At 37.0% G+C, this 22,506-nt stretch overlaps 1 protein-coding gene across 1 annotated transcript; it reads left to right on the forward strand.

Annotated features, from left to right (window-relative positions):
• The first annotated feature begins 15,229 nt into the window (after positions 1–15,229).
• gas1a (growth arrest-specific 1a) lies at positions 15,230–17,314 on the forward strand. Its single transcript, XM_084414651.1, has one exon. The coding sequence runs from the start codon at positions 15,816–15,818 to the stop codon at positions 16,599–16,601; it is 786 nt and encodes a 261-aa protein (XP_084270777.1). The 5' UTR covers positions 15,230–15,815; the 3' UTR covers positions 16,602–17,314.
• The last annotated feature ends 5,192 nt before the right edge of the window (positions 17,315–22,506 follow it).

The raw sequence follows: 22,506 nt of genomic DNA on the forward strand, positions 1-22,506 counted from the left end.
AAAGGTGCTATAAGCCGTCTTATCATTTTGATAACTTCCGCCAGGCTTTAGTGATTTAGACCACACTCACTCACCAAAACCCAGCCATACAAAGATATGCCAAAAAACTCATGCGGTGCATCTGTATTTTGCACCATTGAAGGGCACTACAGGATTGGGATGCTACTCATGGCTCTTCTACGAGGCAATTAGTGAAGGGTCATGAATTTGCTCACTTTAAGGAGTTACCTGGGAATTCAGCCAATTTAAACCCATTGTGAAATATCTTTTTATGTTTGTTTTTTTACCAAATGTCCAATGATGAGATGCAAAAGGGCTTTTCACACTTGAAATAGTTAACCCTGGTCATTCTAATGGAATCCTGGGTTATCTTGCTTCACATTTGTTCACTGTTCTTTATCCAGGGTTAATTATCAATCATATTCCAGCCCGTTCTCATCCCAAGGCGTCATATACTAAAGCTCTGTGCGTGTCATATTGACGCTAAAGGGTGCCATGTGCGTTCGATGTAGACGAAATGTCAAAAGCGTCAGTATATGACGCCCTAGGATGAGAATGCGTTGCATTTTCATATGCTGGCTTTTCACACTGTACATTCCTAGCCCTGGTTTAACATTCTTTTTTGCCTATTTGCAGTGTCAATGTCATTGATTGGACATTGTGCATCCTCATATTGTACATTGTCGACTGCTATCACTGCTATTTTCCTGATTAGACTTTTTAAATGGTCTGTTCTTCATTCCAATTGTCATGTTTTCTGTCATCATTTGACATTGTTCCCCTCAAATGCTGAAATGACTGTTTGTTTACAACAAGCTGCATTTCTGTGACTGTCCAAAGCATGTGAATTTGAGGAATGCGGGGTTAAGACCACAAAAGTGGTGCAAACCTTAATTTTGAAGCAGGTTTTGATAAACCTAGGTAAAATGTGGTGCTAAACTCACTTCTAAATTACAAGTGTGAAACATTAAGAGTTAAGAGCTGGGTTTAGAACAACAGGGTTAAGTGCAGTGTGAAAAGCCCTAAAGAGGCTTAATTTGATGCAAAACTTATTTTCTACAACAATCTTAAAAGTTGAATTTTCTTAAAAGTATACTTTGGAACACCACATAAAGTTTACTCACACTGAGGGCAAATTCCATTGAAAGTGTGCATCACTTCACTCTACTCACTCCATTCCTATGCTCACTTTCAATGGAATTTGCTCTTAGTGTGAATAAACTTGTATATGCAAAATGATCATTAGGACAATCTTTACTCTTCGTTGTAGTTTGGAATGTGGGAGTGCTTCAAAAGAGTGGGAGATACTTATCCTTCCTTCTTCTAGGCGTATTGATTTCATCTTCAAGCTGGGGGAGTCAATGCTTGTTATAGGCAGTGATGTCATGCCTGGTGTTAAAACTCAAATTAGATCTGCTTCTTAGGCCAAAGATAGAGGAATCTGCCATGACAGGCTGTGGACAGCTGTGTGAACCAACTAAATCACACTGCAACTAATGTCTTCATTTAAATGAACAGGCCGATTGCTTACAAGTAAAATGTAAATACACCATAGATGGACTTTCACTTTTGTGCCTGGCTTGAACAAACGTTAGGCATGGATACATTTATAATGGTACTTTTTATAAAACCAAGATAAAACTTGTTATGAGATACAGTATGTGCATTGTGACAGTCATTTAACAGGCTCACTTCTTTACGAACAGAACCTTGGTTTGACTCACTTGATTCACTGGGAAAAAGGCAATTAAAAAACAACAGGGTCAGAATATTTTTACATTTCCTTCAGTACTATTTTGTAGAATTACATGTGACTATGGGCCACAAAGCATATCTAAAAGACTCACTCAAATACTGGACTATTTTTTCCACAAAGTTACCTTTCAAACAGTGAACTACTGTGGTAGTAACATGGTATACAGTGATAGTATCAGATTGTAATAATACCATTGTATTCTGATAAATGTTACTGAATGATTTCCATATTCATGTACTATGGTATTTATATGGTAGCCTACATGTACATGAAACATGTTAATGCAATGGTTCACTTTGATAAAGGTATTGTTCGTTTAACCATTTTGGCTGGAAAAATGCTTTACCTGCAGTGCAGTTAATATGAATCACTCACAAGCTTCACATGCAAGAGTTGGAAGATTTTCTTCATCGGTGTCAATCGATAGAATACAACTGCAGGTTTGATTTAAATGAATCGTTGGTAATCCAGTGACAATTTTTTTCATTATGTTTTCGTGTTTTTATGGAGAAAGACACTGCTCCAAACGATTCAGTGCGCGAGTTAACTGTCTGAATTATTGTGATTGATTCGCAAACCATTTTAGACCATGGCTGCATTCGAAATCGCATAGAGCTGGTAAGTCCCGCCCCTTCCGCTAACCCCACTGGACCTCTAGGTTGAAAAATCGTCAATGCAAGTGAATGTGAGAAAATAATTATTTTCTGGTCCCGTTTGAATTTTGCCATGAATGTGAACATATGTTGTCTGTGAATTTTAATATAATTTTTCGTGTGAAGAATGCTATTTAGCGGGTAGAAGTTTGATACGGTTAGACTTTGTGTGAGAGCACTTTGTGGACTACAACTCTTCGCTGCTAGTTTTTACATCAGACGGGAATCTGAAGAAAGAACAGCCCATTTGGTTTGAATGGTGACATTTGGGTACAAAACACACAGGCATCTCGATCTGTCTCCATAGATTATCGCAGCATTAGAACCGTGATTTGACAAGTGGAGGGAAAATTTGTTATGGGGTGACGTCACATAGGTGACATGTAGTCTTTCTCGTTATGTCTTTTCCACAACTGTTAGCCAAAGAATCATACAATATAGTCAAACTCGTAACATGAAAAATTATATAAAAAAATTCACAGACAACATATGTTCACATTCATGGCACAATAACGGGACCAGAAAATAATTATTTTCTCACATTCACTTGCATTGACGATTTTTCAACTTAGAGGTCCACTTGGGTTTTACGGATGGGCGGGACTTGCCAGCTCTATACATCCCCACTATAGTAGGCGAAAAACAGTATGTGACAAAAGTAGTAAGCTACAGCATGTCCGAATTCACAGTCCTCATGAAAGAGTAGGCAAAAAAAATCCGGATGACCTACTTCCTACAAGATTCTGAAGTGTGCATACGATGGACACTTTACTATCCCATAAGGCCAAGGGAGAGGGTTATGAATGGCTGTGAGGCGATGCAACTGACGCTGGTAGGTCACATGTGTAACGCTGTGGTGGTAGTTGAAGGCACGAGACGAAGATCAGGGTAAACACAAACTTTACTTGATGAGTTCAAGCAGGACAGACACAACCACATCTAACATTAACGAGAACCGGAGGAACAGGAGGAAACGAGGAAACTAACTAGACACAGGTGGAGAAAGGTAAACTAATCAGGGACTAACGAGAACAGGTGCAGACTAGACAGAACATAATTGTGACAACATGATAATGATGACATGCCGAATGTAGTCCGAATTACATTCATACTACACACATTCATACTATATAGAACATACTTTTTTAGCGGTCGTGGAGTAATTACTTATTTAAAATAATACCTACTCAAGAAAGTATGCAATTTCGGATGCAGCCCATGGGTTTAAGTCAAATTATTTGCGCCCTTCCCCACGCTAACTTGTTTTTTAATAAATGTCAGTCACATTACAAACAATGAACATGACAATAATCATTTCCAATAGTATAAAATATTGAACAAATATAGACTATGAACCCTTGTAATGTGTTTAAATGGAACATGTTTAAATGCCGTTGATCACTTGGAATCTGCAATGGAGCTGTTTTAAAAAAAAAAATATATATATATAAACAAAGATTAATATATTTATATTAAATATAAAATATTATAAAATTCACATGAAAATGATAACAATACAATAAACTATAACTATGTAAAACACAGTCAGCTTAAGGTATATTAAATGTGGTTAATTTATCAAAATAACTCCAATATCATACACTTAGTTGCGTGTGAGTAAATTAAGCACACCCTGCTGTGACGTGTTGCATTGTGGTCTATGGATCTGGCTGAAGTATACATGTTGAGTAGACTTACTCCCTCTGTCAAAATTGAGGGGTTGAGGGATTCTTCAAATAAACTTCCCTCGACCACTTGATGAAGTTGAACACACTTCAAAATGGCTTTGGGGATTCCCCTGAGGGGAAGTGCTTAGGGAAGTCTATGAGTGCATGTCTACAATTGGACTTGAATGCAGCCCATTTTGAAAACACATTTTACCGATTCATAGAAAAGAAATGTGTTCAAAATAATAACAATAGCAGAAAATGGAGTGCCACACACTCAAAAGATGATTGTTGTGCCGTAGGAGGTGGAAAAAGACGTGCCCTGTATAACTGTCATGGTTGTGGTTGCAATCCAACACGAATGACAAAGGAATTCAATCGAAATAGTCTTTAATCCACAAAACAGGAATACACGGTAGAATCTCAGGAGTACACATGCTTACCACAGTTAATAATGACGAACACCGACAAGGAACAGAACAAAACAGGGAGTACTTATACACAGAGGTAATAAGGGAACTATTAGACAACAGGTAAATGTAACCATTAACTAAGGAGACAAATTAGGGAACAACCAAGGCTAAACTAAATTGAAGCACAATAAACAAACACATTTTAAAACACAACTAAACAAAACATAATCCTGACAATAATAACAAGTGAAGCAAAATGTGGCAAATCTACAAATGTATGGGGATCTAAGAAGTGAAGATAATATAAGGTAACATAACTGTTTTTCAACTAACTTATGTTGGTCAAAATGCATGTATTATAATACCTTTTGTTTGTATTTTGTGTTCGTATGGACATGATTTATGTTTTTCATCTTGCAACAGTGGTCATGGTCTCACACAGTTAAACTCAATTAAATGTAGCTTTGCCAATAGGATGCCTGGTCCCGGGGCAAGATCATAACATGAGGCCAATTAATATAGGCTACACAGGAGGCCACAATGAAAACATTCCACAAGAGTCTAGCGGCAGGGATCTGTGTCTACTGTGAATCCAAATCATATTGCCATGTTTTTGTTGCGGTCTCAGCTCAAGTCAAGTGGTTATAGTATTCTGGGGCAGGCAGGGAGAGCGAGACAGAGAAAACGAGGATTGAAATACTAAACAGTCGTCCTAAACTCTCAGCAGAGCACTTGCATGGCTACTTGCACAAGCACCAGTGTTCAGGTCAGTACTCATAAGCGCTATAGTTTCATGCTCCACAAACAGGACATTTAACTTTAAGTTCAAGAGAGGGAAAGTTTGCGAATTTACATGCTGACAGATATTGGAAACTGACCTGTATTTGACCCCTGACTACTTTTGATTCTCTTTAGAATTAATGACCCAGTGACATCCCAAAGACAAGCGAGAGCAGATGAGCTTTCCACTGTTTATGAGCAGCGCTGTGTGTATATCAGAGGCTGAAGGTGGTCCGATTCCTTAAGGAGTGTAGAGTTGTGTGTGTGTGTGTGAGTGTGTGTGTCTGTGTGTGTTTGTCAGTGCTTGGGAGGTTGTGATTAAGGTGTTCTGTGTGAGGAAAGACCACCAGGAGGTTGTGCATGCATTTTTTTGGTGAATATTTGCTTGTATGAGTCTATGAAAGACAAATAGAGTAAGAAAACGATATATTTATTATTGAGATACTTGATTCATAGAATCTTTATTGATCAGAATTTGGACAATTGTGATGAAGATGGAATCAAGTCAGACAATGCATAGACACCTGCATGTGATTATAATTTTTAATGTGTTTTATTCATAAGAGTTTCTGTTGTTTTTCTTGAACATAACATGGCTGTCAGTGGCTCTGCCAAACTGTTGATCTTGACCTGCTTATCTTATCTTATCTGTAACTTTGTCTTATGTGCTTTTCCAAGCCCAACATCCATTAATATGGATTCTTTTTTAGATAAAACATATTAATTTGCAAAGCATTGTTACCAAAGCATGATCCTCTGCAAAACCATAATGTAAAGCTGAAGTAAACACATAAAGATGTGGAGATAATTCTTGACAAAGAGGCTGTTTAGTGTTTGAACATGTTACAACAATACTGGCATATTTATAATATTTATGAGTTGTAATGCTCAGAAAGTAGCATTTATGTAAGGACATACCCAAACTTATCATCTGTTCTTTTGACTGGATAAGTGTCTACAATGTTCTTTTATAGGCCTATTGTTTGTTTTGAGCACCAAGCAACCATGATGCTGCAGGCACTGAAACCCGTGATCATTGGAATAAGTATTGGCAGGTTCCTGCAGAGTTTAGTTTCTTATGTTTGGAAGAAAACCAACACAATAATGGCATTTATTCCTCAGATAATATTATTGTTATTGATCATTCTGAGAGCCAGCCAAAGGTACACCATACAAAGTTTAATGTTTTGGTTATTTGTATGTATCTACAGGGCGTGCAGAATTATTAGGCACGTTGATTTTCTGATAATAAAAAAAATTCCAGGCACATTTGACCAATTCCAAACCACATTAATCGTAATAACTACAATTAACTTTGTATTTAATCATTTATAAGTGATATATAATTGTTCATGAAGGCTGGAAATGAAAAACGCCTTATATTCAGGTGTGCAGAATTATTAGGCAAGTTTTCTTTTACAGATAAAATAAGCTAAAAAAAGACATTTAACTCAGACTGAAACGTCAAAAATTATTAAATGCCCATGAGAAGAATGCACTACTAATGCAATACTAGAAATTGCAGTTAAGGCATTGGACAGTGAAATGCTCAGTGGGTCAGCAGGGTCAGACAAATACAGGTGGAGAAGAAAAGACACATGTTAACGGCAAAAGAATTAGGAATTAAGGTGAAGAATTAAGTGTGAAACCATCAGGAACCCTTTAGTCTCCAGCGCCACCATTTTCCAGAACTGCAACCTACCTGGAGTCTCCAGAAGAGCAAGGTGTCAGGATCTCAGAGACTTGGGTTAGGTAAAGAATCCTAAAATGTACCCCCTCTTAATAAGAATCACAAGCTGACGTGTTGTGAAATACATGAAGACTGTTTTTTTATAGGCTTTGTAGACAGACAGATTGAGAGTGACTCTTGAAGGACCAGCACCATAGTTATAGTTAAATCTCTTTTTTAGCTTATTTTATCTGTAATAGAAAACTTGCCTAATAATTCTGCACACCTGAATATAAGGCGTTTTTCATTTCCAGCCTTCATGAACAATTATATATCACTTATAAATGATTAAATACAAAGTTAATTGTAGTTATTATGATTAATGTGGTTTGGAATTGGTCAAATGTGCCTGAAAAAAAAAAAAATGATCAGAAAATCAACGTGCCTAATAATTCTGCACGCACTGTATATTATTATATGTATCTTCTATATAATTATAATTAGGGATGCAGGATATATTAGCACCATATCAGTTATCAGCCGATTAGAGATTTTTAATATTGGTAGATATTTAATTGTGCATGTCCATTTACCTATTTTTACCTTTGTTTTCATACAAGGCTCACTTTTGGTTCATCTTAAAAAAACAATAATTTGATAGGAAAGTGAAATATATATTTTTCATGATACATTTTTTATATATATATATATTTGTTGCAATGTCTAAATTCACTTGTAGCATATAAAATGATTAGCCACTGTAAAAAATATATGATCAGTAAGTTATGACAGCATATGTTTTTACATTGCTTTAACTTATCAAAATAAGTTAAGCAATTTTCAACTTTTTGTATAAGTTATACAAGATTTTTTAAGTCAGTTTAATGCAATTTAAGTTGAAATGACTTAAACAACCAAGTTTATTGTACTTAAAAATTTAAGGCAGCAAACATTCCTTTTTTTTATTTTTAAATGGACATTACATTTTTATGGACATTTAATAACACTTTAAATGACAAAACAAAAGAGCATGGCCACTGATTTAGAATTGGTTGTATACCGTGTTATAATTCGTTCCCTTGTTTTAGTTAAATGGTCATTCAGTTTGAAAAGAACTGGACCAAGAAAAAACTTTAGACTTTCAGTTATTTGCAAATGTTTATGGGTAAAACAGACTCTTGCACAAAGTATGTGCTTAGTGTAATAAAGATGGCATGTCCTCCATAAGGCCTTAAAACTTGACAAGCTGGTTTTAAAAACCATGTACTAGCACGGGCAACCATGACATGGCAATCACACAACATTACAACCCGTGGTAGAAAAGTGCAACCTCCCTGCACATAAATCTAGTGTGATGTTTGTAACCTCGGCCTGAACCATACTCCGGGAGGAAAAGAAGCAAGTTCCTGATGGATTACTGAGCAGTGACCTTTAGGCAAGAAGTGATGAATATGTCTGAAGACATCTGTGGGACTCCAGAGTCATAAGCAATGGCAGCACTAGCAGAAACCAGACACTAATGAGTACGTTATTGCAAAATACCAGCATCAAGATATATTGACATTAACCAAGCTCAGCTGAGAGTGAAGCGATGAGTGTTGTGTGGGAATTTTTCAGGCGTGTATTGCAAATGAGCATCTGTTTCTTGAAAAGTTTCTTTAAAGAGTGTTTTCCGTATAGATTTGCAACAGCTTGGATTCTTGTTCATTTATAATAGTAACAAATAGGTTCATAAAACGCTGTGCTATGTGAATGCTGAGCATGCATTTTCTCTGAGTGAGATTTATGCAGTTGTGAATAATCACTTGGCTAATAAGGTCACATCTGTTCACAATTAAAAACAGCTTTATTAATGGATGCTGTAAAATTTTACTGTGACACAACACTTTCAAGCATATTTCCTTACATCCCTGTCAATTGTATAGACACATATAGGCTGTGACAACATATTTATATAGGTGCTAAAAGAAACTGCTTGCCAGCGACATGTGATGAAAGCTGCATTAATTCTGTCAACTTTGGATGGCACAAGAATATTTGTTTTAGTCTTTTTTCAACCTTGGATTACATGGAAGTGTATGTATCTGATGCTAGATCAAGACCACATGAAAGATTGACATAGTGAGATAGTGAGAGATAGTGGCAGCTATAAAGTGTCTATACAATATCAGCTGCCTCTTATTAACCTGAGACTATAGGTCGAAATAATACAATGTTTTGCAGGCACAATCTTGCTTTTATACACATGGTCATGCTTAAAGCTGGAGAGTCGAGAATATATTAGTTGGGCTGAGAGTTGTACAGATAACAGAGAACCAGTCAGAAACTGATAATCATTCACATACACAACAACACATGCAAACCCACCCTATTATTCTAGGTTATCCTGTAATAACCCTACACAATAATTTGCCATGTGTAATTCCATGAATAACCAGATATTAAATGTCTAATTGCTATTTAACAGTGCTGCTGTTTTGAATTCATTCAGCTTAAAGCGTAATATGTGACTCCACTGTGACCGTAAAAGCAAAGTTCTCACAAAATTTCCAAACCCAAAGCTATTTAGATGATTCATAGTCCTCTCATGGGAGTTTCGACAATGGTATTTTTATAGTTGATTGTGGATTGCAGAGTTATTAACTGATTGTGTGTGAGTATTCGTTGCAATTGCACAACTTTACTGTGGTTAAATGTAAAGGTTAAATGTAGACTTATTGTTCTGTTTCAATTTAGTCTAGACCAAGAAGAACATGGTTGACGCAAAACATTAATTTCACACATTTAATAACACACATAATGTTTTGTAATAGTTTTTTTTTTTACATACACTACTGTTCAAAAGTGTATTATACTGACCGAGGCTGTGTGTGATCAAAAATATGATATTGTAGAATATTATTATAGTTTAAAGTAACTCTTTTTCCTATTTGAATATATTTAAAAATGTAATTTATTCCTGTGATGGGAAAGATTTTTCAGAAGTTTTCAGTGTCACTTGATCCTTCAGAAATCATTCCATTATCATTCTAATCATTTGGTGCACAATAAACATTTCTTATTATTATCAATGGAAAACCATTACGTTTTTTTTCTTTGATGAATAGTAGTTCAAAAGTCCAGAATTTATTTGAAATAATCTTCTGTCTTTATTGCACGTTTGTTCCATTTAATGTGTCCTTGCTGAATAAAAGTATTCATTTATTTATTTCTTTAACTCGGTACTGTATTCTCTATGCTGCATATTTTCTCTCATATTACCATAAAAGTCATTACCCTTCTCTAAATGCTGTTAATAACAGGTAAATCACATTTAACTGACGACTCCATCTAGAGAATGTGACTGTTGTTGTAATCTAAAACAGAAAATGTTTTGCTTAAGGGCTTGACAAATGCAATTTCCTTAACATGTGCCGGCGGGAAAGAAAAGGGAGAGACAGAATGCTAGTGAGATGCAATTATGTGGACTCGATGTGATAGCTGATATCATCTAATCAAAGCGGTAAAATAAGAAGGGCAGGGCTCAGCTCCACAGCTGCCCAGAATGAAAACTCACCATTTCTCAGAGGAGGAAGGGAGCGAGAAATTGTTCTTACAGCTCGCAGATGGGAACGAGGGAAAAAAAAAATTCTGGCAGAGCAAAAAGGGGGCTAGGAGTTTTAACAGTCTCCCTACATCTGTTTATTTAGAGAAGAAACCATTGTGTCATTCAGTTATTCTAAGCTTTGCGGTGGCCAGCGTTCAGGCCCACAGTGATCGCTCCAACAAAGCGGCCCCATAACACAACAGGGGCTACGGCCGTAAGGTACCAAAAGGAGGAATCATGCTAAGGGTTTCACATTACCTGCTTGTTCTTTACGTCTCCATAACCAGACAGGTCAGGCCAGGCTTTTTGCAACAATTGGGGGCATAGGGCGACGAGAGAGGGCGATAGTCGGGCTGATTATGTAGGAGGAATCCTGCATGCCGTTTTAGACACTTACCCTTTACCATCTCAAGGTTACTAAAGGTTCCGCGAGCTTGTGTTTTACAAGCTATGCTTCTTATAGACACCAATACAGGGCTGACAAGGTGTTTGAAACAGGCTTCAGAAATTCAGAGAACATCTTCCCACAACCACAGCTTGACAGGTGTGGTTATATTTTATTTGGCTGTGAATATTTTATACTCTCTTAACTAATATGCTTTTGAAGTATTCGTGTAATGAATGCAGCTTGCCAAAAACATCAACAAATTGGCGTATTAACTATTGTGAAAGATTAGCAGGGTTGTGCATAATTGCAAGTGGGTGTGGGACACAGCACAGACCAATAATTTAGTGAAAGTTTAAAGAATTACTCATATCTGAATTATCTGTACACCTGACCCTGTATCCAAAGCTTCAATTATGAACAAACAAGTCTCAAGCATGCATTTGCGTGACTTTAGCATTGCTCTTTGATTTCTAAATCATTAAAGGCTATATAGAATGTTTTGTGGTTGCCACTCGTATTTTCCGTCAGGCTTTGTTGTGTCTCATGTAGTAAAATTCTTCCATGCTGCACACCATGTTTGTTGGATTAAGGTCATGTCTGTGAGGGGTTATGTCTTTATTGGCCGGCCCCATATGCACACATGAAATTCTTCTCCTCTTTGCAATGGTATGATGGGCCCTTAGGCCTGTATAAATAGTCACTTGTAGTATGGAAAGGGAAGGGGGCCATGTGTTGGAACAGCTGGTCTGTGAGTGTGTGCGCTGATCAAGGGAGTTGATTCGTGGGTTCAAACAGGACTTGGCAAGATATCGGTCCTCCTATCTGGTGTTAGTCAGAAGATGAGATGGTAATGCTGGAATGGAATGAGAGTGAAAGAGGTTTTTAGTCAACATCCTCCCTGACTGAAATATTGATGTCTGGATTCCAGAGGACACTCCACATAGATACTGATAATACTCCCTGAAAGGCTTAATGTCTTTGTGTTCGTTTTTTTTTTATTTTGTTGTGTTCATGAAAAAGAATGAAGCACAATTATGTCCAGATATAATGCTTTTTAAAAAATCAAAACAATACAACCAGAATGATTATGCTATAAAGCTTATTACTCAATTGATTCTGACACATAGGGCAGCTGTCTATATCTCTATCATGGCGCTAACAACAGTTGTCGGTGTGTTTAGAGCCGCAATAAAACCAAGAGCAGCTGCTTTGTGTCACAACTTCCTGTAGGAATGTTAAAATCATTTGTATCATAATTTCGAACCAATCCGCTATGAATAAATTAAGATCCAACTGGATACACTGAATTTGTTTTCCAGTTTATTTTGGGGGAAATTATGTTTATCCGGTAGGATATTAGCAGATTTTAAGAGAATTCTTATTTGATCCATATAGGATGGTTCCCAAAAATAACTAAAACATATTTGCATAAAAACAATCTCAAAACATTTTATAGCCATTTGACTTGATCCTGCTGAAATGCCTCTGTTCTTTTGTTTCAAATGTAACATTTTATAGGTATATGTTATAGTATTATAGTTTAAATAAACTGGGGGGGGGGGGGGGGGGGGGAATGTGAGTTTATTCTAATTACAGCACGGGTGAGTTTTTGTTTGGGGTCATCCATCAGGGTCAGGAATTTGGCAACAGCACCCCACGGATTATTGTAAGGAATCTGTTTCTCATTAAGTCCTCCCAAAGTGTAAGAAAGGTATTCTTAGATTAGAGCAAAAATGATTTTAGCCATATAAAGTGCATTATTATTTATTTTAAAACCGTATAAATTGGCAGTACATGTTGAGCTAAGATTATAATCTGTGACTTCTACCTTTTGCCTTAATCATTGCAAGGTAACTGTTAACATTTGACTGTAATACTACGGCATAAAATATTAAGCAAAGAAACAAAAACATACCCTAATATTTTAGAAAATGGAATAAGAGACGAAACATTTTCTGTTTACTTCAATTACCCCTTTAACCAATAATAATTCTACTTTGAAGTTCTAACAGGAATATAAACATCTATATAAGTGGATTGTTTCTGTATGCTTTACTTTCACTGTATCGATAAAAATCAGCACTCATTTACGACACCCATACATTTCCAAAGCCCTGTGTATCGCATAAACAAGTCAAGTTAATAATGTGTACTTATTGAAGTTTCTCTCATAATAAGCATGGACGGATTTAATTTGTGCTGTGACTTCATTGCATTTGTCCCATAGTTGAGGCTTGTATCCCCATTTAAAGCTGCGTGCTGTTAATTTAAATGAATCCCCATTTAAAGTAAAAGCATGCAGTTCTCTTGCATGAGCATCTGGCTTATTTAAATCTATACCTGCCAAAAAACAACAACAAAGTTGTTTATAAATGTTTTCCTCCCTCTATTTAGATCTCCTTTATATCCAAGTAAAGCTGTTAAGGATTCGGGTATTGAGAGAAAATAGAAACAAAGGTGTTTGATGAAGTGTTGGTTATTATTTTTTGGCAATATTTAAATTCACCACAGTAAAAATTGGAAAGTTGATCTTGCTATAAGAAACTGAGTGAGTCAACTATTATCTCTGGATCAAATCATTGTGCTCTCAAGACTTCTGACTCACAGGGTATAGAGTTCCCTACATCCATCACCTAGAACTGGTGCAAAAACGTCATTGTCAGATCTGACCATCCGTAACTGACATTGAGTCCATTGTTTAGGGTCAGAAGCTCGGTGCACAGTGGCCTAAAGGTACATTCCTAACTCCAGAGTAGTGTTTGAAACACAAACCCTCTTTGTGCAAGGTGGACCCACTCATCCTCCATCCTAAGCATCAGCAAATGCCCCCTTTTGATGTTCAAGTGTGAACTTGCATGTTAAGTCACGGCTCACCGTTACATTTTATATCTGAACCCAGAGTTGATATTGCTTTTAGCCAGCGTCTCTTTTTCTATTGTCTAATCGGCTAGACACGGTGGAACGAGACAGGAATATATATCATTTTCAAACATTCCTGGATTAAGCTGAAATGGCATTCGTCCAAAATGCATTTTCCATGTGCAGATTTGATTTCGTAAGATCTTGTCTAGAAGGACAAAAACGTATAAAATGAAATCTGGCATGGTAACAGCTAGGCCGATGTATTTTAGCAAAGGCCAAATGCTGTATTTCTGAAATGAATTCTGATTCTGTATTTCAGAATCTCTTGAAATAAATCCATTACAGATGCAGTAACATCTGATAAAAGAAAACTGACTTTCCACTAAACATTTGTTAGATTCCTTCAGGAAACCCCATAGGCTATGTAGTTAGATTTAATGAGCAAAGATGGAAACTCATATTTAAGTTGCATAAAGTTGGCTTGACTTAACACTCATAAACATTTGACTCCAAATTAAAAGCTAGTTAACAACACATCTTTAGGTCTACAAGGAGAAATTGTTTTCTATGAAAGACATTGTTTACATAATAGATACTCTTGTGTGCCCTCTGTAATGAAAATGTATACTAAATGCATACTATCGTACAAGGTTTGGGGTTGGTAAGAATATTTAAAATAAGCTACATTTGTACTTTTGAATGAATGAATGAGGCATTTATATAGTCAGGACACATTAAATTGATCAAAAGTGACAGTAAAGACATTATAATGAAAATGTATATTTCAAATTAATGCTGTTCTTGTGAACTTTCTATTCAACAAAGATTCCTGAAAAATAATTGCTTCACAAAAATATTAAGCAGCACAACCATTTTCAACATTGAAAATAATAAGAAATGTTTCTTGAGCATAGTGGAATGATTTCTGAAGGATCATGTGACACTGAAGACTGAAGTAATGATGCTGAAAATTCAGCTTTGACATCACAGGAATAGGCTAAATTACATTTCATATTAAAACAGTTATTTTAAATGGTAATAATATTCCATAATATTACTGTCGGCTATTTTAATATAATTAAATGCCTTGTGATCACAAGAGACTGCTTTCGAAAACAATAGGAAATCAACAATCTTGCCATACTTTGTGTTTCTTTGAAATAATTTGTTTAGCTATTGACTATTGATGACAAATTGTAATTTATGATTTTATATTGTTCAGCAATAAAGTTGTTGGTTGTTCTTGAAAGTGCATGCACAAAATCAAATGCTGTGATATACTGCCCAAGAACACACATCATTTCGACAACGTCTGAGAAACAGCAGTATAGTCGGTCTTTCTAACTCACTTTCTGCTGTGAGGTAATCCAAACCTTTTGGAGAGAGACCATTCCTGAACCATCATGCCCCACCTCCATTTTCCCGCCCCTTACTTGACGTCGAGATTTGCAACAACAAACGGTCTGACCAATAGAAATCCCATAAAGTTCCGCAGGAGTAGAATGGATAAAGCAAAAATAGCGGGTCAGAAAGGGGCCAGTGTGTGTATTTGAACGCCGTGTTATTATCTGTTTGCGTCCCTAAGCGTACTTAATGACGGACGACAAGCGCACGCTCGAGAATTTATCAGTTCAGTCGGGGAAGCGTGATGCGAGTAGCTCGGGAGCACATTTGGATGTGAGCGAGAGACGCGAAAGGACGAGCTCGTGAGCTCTTCACTTCTACCCACAAGAAAGACAAGAGGTGGAAAGAGAGGAGGAATCACCGCACTGTCACACGGACACGCAAAACCCAAGAAGATGGAGTGAACAAGCCGTTTGCTGGAAATAGCACTTTTCGTAATTTAGGCTCCTTTTTAAAACATGGATTACAGGAAAATGTCTTTATAAATTCACCGCAATTGTGGAACAAACTTTTTTCTTTTGGATGGACCTTGCAAAACATGATCTGAGGGTTTGTTCCCTCCGTAGATGCAATGGAAATATGAAATATACATGCTTAAAACTGACCTGACGGCAACCAAACCATTACAGACTTCGATATGGCAACTTGTGCAAGTTTGGTTCGGGGCGCGCGCACTTTACTTTGGCCTTTCGCTTGTGTGCTTGTGTGTTTTAGCTGTTTTTCCATCGCCTCCTCCAACCACCACGGCCGTCGGTTGATTTGCTGGCAAGCGATATTAAACTGCCAGTCGGAGCCCGAGTGTCATTACGCGTATGACCAGTATTTGCACGCCTGTGAATCGATCCTGAACGGCCATAGGAAGAAGTGCCCGAGTCACTGCATCTCGTCGCTGGTGCAACTCAACCTGACCAAGAGCGGCCCGGCGCTGGAGGACTGCAGCTGCGCCTCGGACCCCCGCTGCCGGGAGATCAAACGAGCCATCGAGCCGTGCCTGCCCAAAACTAGCAGCATGGGCTGCACTGAAGCCCGACGCCAGTGCGAAAGGGACAACCAGTGCCGAAGCGCGATGGGCGATTATTTATTCCACTGCGGGAAACTCTTCAGCGGCTCCAGCTGCTCGAACCAATGCCGCAATGTCATCGCTTACATGCGCAAACTACCAAAAGCTCAACTCCTGGATTCTTGCGTCTGTGATGGATCAGAGCGGACTATCTGCGAGTTTATCAAAACTAGTATGAAAACGCTTTGCTTTGACTCTCCCCCTGTGGATGAAGAAGGCTCCAGTGGCTTGGACGACTATGAGCCTGATGATGAGGATTACCCAGAGCCAGAGCCCACGAGGAACACAGGTTCTGCTTTTGTGGCATGTTCTGTTTTGACTGTGGTGGTGGCATCCATTTTGGCTCTAGTGCCGCTTCCTTGATCACTTTGAAGGCGAGTTAATGATCTGCTCCAACGGCTGTTCGGGAATAGTGCATTTTGTCAATTTTCTCCTGCTTTCCACTTCATTTATGGCAAGCTGTTGTATCAACATTTATTCCTTAAAACATCTAGTCTTTGTTGTACTTTTTTTTTATGTCATAGCAAGTAACCCAATAGTGACTATCAACTTTTGTTAGGTGTTCATTACTTGTTTTTAAGTTACTAGTAGCTATTCCAGAAGTTGCTAGTATGACTATATATCATAGTAACATTTATTTTCTCACAAGTTACAATTGCTTTTACTGGTCATATGCAATGACACGTCAGAATGGTTATCTTGTAGCCATAACATTAAAGGAACTTTCAGTTACAAAATCTTACTAGAAAGTTTAAAATTGTTACCAGTGGACTAGTGTGTATATTCAGTTTAGTAGCCTATTCTTGGAAAATAGGTGAAATAGGTTATATCTGAACCACATGTCCCCATCAAATTTAATTGCAAAAGTCAGCAATGTCATCCCAGTAACAATGGATTAGTTACAAATCACTATTTGACATGACTAGGGATAGTGACTATAGCAAAGGAATAAGTAATGGAAGTACTAGCAAGAATGAATGTAATAGCCTAGCTAATGAATCCAGTGAAATAAAAAGTCACTATTAGGTTACTTGCTAGCAAGTAAAAAAAAAAAAAAAAAAAAAAAAAAAAAAAAAGTACTAGCAACATAAAAATAGACATGAGCTAGCTTTAAGGAATACATGTTAATAGAGCTTGACATGATTTTTCTCCAAAGAGTACAAGTTAAGCTTTGTGTGACATTTAGGTGCAGTTCCTTTCAGAAAGTGTCACATTGTAAATGTGTTTTGATTCACTATGCAAATTTACATTTCAGATTCGGCCCAGGTGAACAATGTCTTGTCTATTGTAAGTTTTAATTCTGAAGCTAAAATTCTGTTTCTGAAGTTATTAAAAAGCAGGGATACAAAGTACTTTATGTCAGTCAACTGCCTTAAACACCAACTTGCCTATTTCAAATGCTGTTTTGTAAAAGACAAATTTATTTCCATAAAGATATAGAAAAAGTTTATTTTGTTACCTAGACATTTTAACAGTGAAAGTTGTAATTATAAAACTGTGCACTGCCAATATAAAATTAGATTTTTTTAAATATGTAAAGTATTTTTATAAAGTTGCAAACGACTTTGGATAAGTAACTTCTGTAAGTGTTTGGAATGCTGGAAAGAATGAGTAGGTCTCTATATTAGCTAACATTTGATAAACCTTATGAAAGTCCTAGAGATTCATAATAGAGAACTTTATTTTTGTCATAAAGTAACCTTCGAAAACAAAGGGTGATGATTCCAGCTTTAAAGGGAAGTTAAATGTCTGTTGTAATTATTTTCCTTTTAAGATATTGTACAGTGTACAGATTTTCAGAGAATCTTTTTATTGTGTTATCTAAGATGAACTATTTACTGTGTAGAAATGTCTAAATCCACTGTATGACTGCCTCAGTGATGTTCATTTTATAGAAGGCATAAAAACTAAAGTGCAAAGACTCAAACCGAGTATGTGTAATTTATTTATGTTTGCTATATTTCATTATGTCATTAGGAAGTTTCAATGCATCGACTTCATGCGTGACCATGCATGGATTCCGATGCTAAATCTAGAATATGCTGGTTAGCACAGCAGAGCTTTTCAGGAACAGATTAAGTATCACAGACATAAGGAGCTTGAAGCGCTGACACACGCCTTAGCAAACAGAAGTGTTTGCTGAAGGCATAAACTCTTGATATTTGGATATCTTTAGAATGTGAACACAAAAGCGCGAGTGGCTTTTCCCTGGGGTGTCCGTGTTGCATCTGGGCCAAGACTGACAGAGGTTTATTTATTTTTCAATCACTGTGTTTGCTTAAAGGCCTTTGTCTGCACGCCACAACTGCAAGTATAAAGCAGTAAAGTCTAAACTAACAGAGAAACAGTAGCAGAACAACATGAACCACAAATTGATTATCTTGTAACAAGTTATATTTGGATCTTTTTAGCTACTGAAATAGAAAATCAGCAGAAATTCACTCTCAGAAGGGTGTCGACTATAGGATAAGAGTGAACTTCAACTTTACAGTGTCAGGATTCTTGACGTGTGCCCCTTTTTCAGTAAGGTATTGATTTTATCTCGCACTTGAGGACTTGCTCCTAGGTAGAGTGTGCGGACTCTCTTGAAGTGTTTTAGTTTTAGGATTCTTGAGGAGACTTCGAAAAAGGATTAATTTGATCTGCAGTGTAACTGATGACCCTTGCCGGTCAGTTAAAGTGATATTTAACCATCCGGTATTGACTATTATCCACTATCACACCAGCTCCCAAGTTGGTCTTGTAAATGCTGAAATTTATGCATTACACTACACTTCCACCATTAGAAATGAATAACCAATTGCAATTATAATTTGTACTTTCCTTATGGATTGTGTCAGTTGCGGTTAAGTTTATTTCCATTTTATACATGAACAAATTTGTGCCAAGTTCTGGCATGCTTGATTGCTGGTAAACTTTTTCTGCGAAGGGAAAATGACATGTTTGCGGGTTTTCATCTGGCTCTTGAGGGTGCCTATATGCATATATTGTTGCCTCCATGTCATTTAATCATGTTCATCTAGGCCTCTCTCTGTCTCTCAACTCCATGCTGTTAAAAACTACCACTCTTATTCTCCCACTCTTGTCACCAGGGTCTTCAAATGGGGGTGATGGTTGCAAAATGTTTTATTAGTGTGGGGACAAGGGCCCTTCAGCCTACTGAAAGGAGGAGAAGTCGAGTGGCACTTTTGTCATGGTAATGTTAAGCACATAATAGTTCAACAGCACAATGCCCAGGCACTTCATTCCTCTAGAGCTCGCTGACACCTCTTCAGAGCCGAACCACGGGGTAGCATGTGGGAAAGATCCGCTGGCCCCTGGTCCACATACTCTGTGCAATCCCCACTGCTGTCTATATACTTCATCATCTTTGGGGGGTAGTCGAAAAACTACCCTCCCCCCCCCCCCCTCTTGCGCTCAGTTTCAGCCCATGCAATAGAGCCCAGCATGTGCCGTATGAAATAATAAGAGAGCTCTCAGAATGGCCAATAGGATGGAACAATTGAAATCAAGTATCTAAACAAGCCATGTCACTGTGGCCTGTTCAATAAAAAGATGGATTTTTTTTTTTTTTTTGGTGTTACTCTCCTGCAGTGGCATTGTGGGTGAAAATGGAGAGGAGATTACTGCCATGGCAGTGTATTTTAGAGTAACGTGTGTACGTTTCGATGTGTGATGGTTATTTGATGTGTGAAGGGTATTTTTATGATAAATTAGATTTTATTAAAGGAAAAACACTACAATAAATTAAGTGTTTCAAATGGTTTAATTTGGAAAATCTATTTTGGAAATAACATTTTAAACTCATTTTGGTTTTTTATTTTACCATATGGAGTTAAGTCCGGGTTGTATTTTAACAAAATAATGCAGCTTTACATTTATAGTTGCTTCATTATTCATTTAAAAAATGCACCAGTTGTCTTGAGGCCGTACACTTCGCTTGTTGTGTTTTCAATTATCTATTGGCAAAAAGAAAACAAATTGTTCCATATGCAAGAGGTATGAGAAAACTACAGGAAACCTCACAGCAGGACTTTAGAGTTATATTTCAGCAACATTTTGCAACTATTCCTCAACCTATAAATTTTCTATACTTATGCTGTAGTGCTGAAGCATAGGTTAGATTGAAGAATGGTTGAATAGTCAAACTCTGAGAAATTGTGTGATAAGTGATGAGACATGTAGACACTCAGTTGGTATGGCTGAGCCTCAGCTGAGCATTGAAATGGAAAGCTGATTGGGCAGGATTTAGACTAATCCTTTAAAGTCAGCACTAGGTATTTAACAGCGAGGTCGCTGGCTGAGGCACCCTATGGTCTTGTTCCTAAGGAACAGTTGTTTTCTAAATTATATAAATGATAAGACTTAAGGTGTGAGCTGATCTCTGGTCTTGAAACATTGTGTTTGTTTATTGGTTGTTGTGTAACCTCCCCCCCCCCCCACACACACTATGCTCACTTTTTGACTAAAGAAACTGTTCTTTTCTTTGTTCTTTGGTCTTTAGAGACAAATCAAGGTTTTTTTTTTTTCTTCACCAAGCTGCCACTTTGATTTCATCATGGAAGACCTTTGTTGAGTTCACGGCCCTTTGAAATGAGTAAAAAGACCTATGTATTGGCTCTCTCAACGGGTCTGATGCTTTTGCCTTGGGTGCGAAAGTTCAGGATTAAGCCGGTCACAAAGAGATCAGTTACCTGAGAATTCGCTAAGGGCATCTCTTAAATCTGTTCCCCATATATAGTGCAATAGCGCAAGTTTAATGTCCCTTTCATATATTGTTGGAACTCTGAAAACAAGTCCTACTATTTTTGTTAGCATTGTTGTAAATACTGACATGAGCTTTGGTGAAAGTGAAGCATGTTTAGGTTTTTTTTTTCACTTAAAACAACTTTATATTGTTTACCTGCATGTTATGTGATCATTAACCGACATCAGAGAATGAACATATGCTGTAAAAAATTATATGATCAATAAGTTATGACAACATATGTTTTTACATTGCTTTAACTCATCAAAATAAGTTAAGCAATTTTCAATTTATTTTTATGTTATACAATATTCAACTCATTTTTAAAGTCAGTTTAATGTAATTTAAGTTGAAAAGTCTTAAACATCTAAGTTGATTGTACTTAAAAAATTTAAGGCAGCAACTTTTTTTTTTTTTTACAATTTGCAAATGTATTGTTAAGTTATTGAAATATTAACATAAAATACTTTAAGTACGACAAGTAAATACTTTAGGTCAAAGGGGTTTGGCTGACTCAAAATTTTCGGAATCCCTTCCATAGTAGGTCATTGTTAATCACATATACATTGCGTTGAATATGTACAGCTTATGTAACATTGTGTTCATTTTAATTGATGATACATAGGTGTTGCTGAAGTCGTTCCTAATTAAAGTCCATGTGAGTTGGCTTTTGCTAAATGCTCTGAGCTTAATAAGTCAAATGTATTATTACAGTGACAAAGTTCAATGTCCATATGTTACGGCTGAGCTCTTGAGAAGCATTTTTTGTATATACATTTTATTACATTCCTACCATGAAGTTTATTGAACAACTATACAGGTAAATGAGAATAATGAAGTTAATTATGCCTGCTGTAACAGTTGGCACTAGTGGAACAGCAGAACTTTGGTCACTCTTAAGGGAATAATGTCAGATGAGGGAGAAGTTTGGCCGCTTGTTTTCACTCATGAGGATAATGAGGTGACGGAGGGAGAGGTGTTTTTTACTAGAGCAGACCATAGCCCATTTTTTGTACCAACAGCCATAAAATCTATCTGACAGGCAGCGCAGGGGAGGGAAGCGTGCAGACGCAGGAGGAGAAGCCCCTTAACTGGGTAAAGTGAAAGGAATGCTGGGTAATGGTTCCAGGGAATGAGAAACAGCACTGAATCTGTAAAGAATTATAATCTTTGTGTATGAGAGACACTTTCAAAGTAGAAAACTGGCGCATGAGCCGCATTCTCTTGGCATCGTGGCATTCATATAAATGCCGAATTATTTTGTTCAGCCATGAACGTTAAACATTTAATTAAGTCAAATAGTGTTTTTAAATCTGATCTTTAACCATCCAGATGATTTTGAGCATTTTCTATCATAATCTCTTCTCACTGCAAAAAGCCTGTGTCTTATCGAGTGTTTAAATGATCACACTATAAAAAATAATTGTAATTATAACTCTATGCTACAGTAGAATCCTGTTGGCTGGTTGACAGTATTTCCTATATTCGGGGAAAAACTATAACAGATCTAACATTACATTT

Source organism: Rutilus rutilus, assembly GCF_951802725.1.
Source record: "Rutilus rutilus genome assembly, chromosome: 7".
Lineage (NCBI taxonomy): Eukaryota > Metazoa > Chordata > Actinopteri > Cypriniformes > Leuciscidae > Rutilus > Rutilus rutilus.

What these genes read in the sequence shown, in the direction of transcription:
- gas1a (XM_084414651.1), top strand. Translation starts at nt 15,816, where the DNA reads ATGGCAACTTGTGCAAGTTTGGTTCGGGGCGCGCGCACTTTACTTTGG.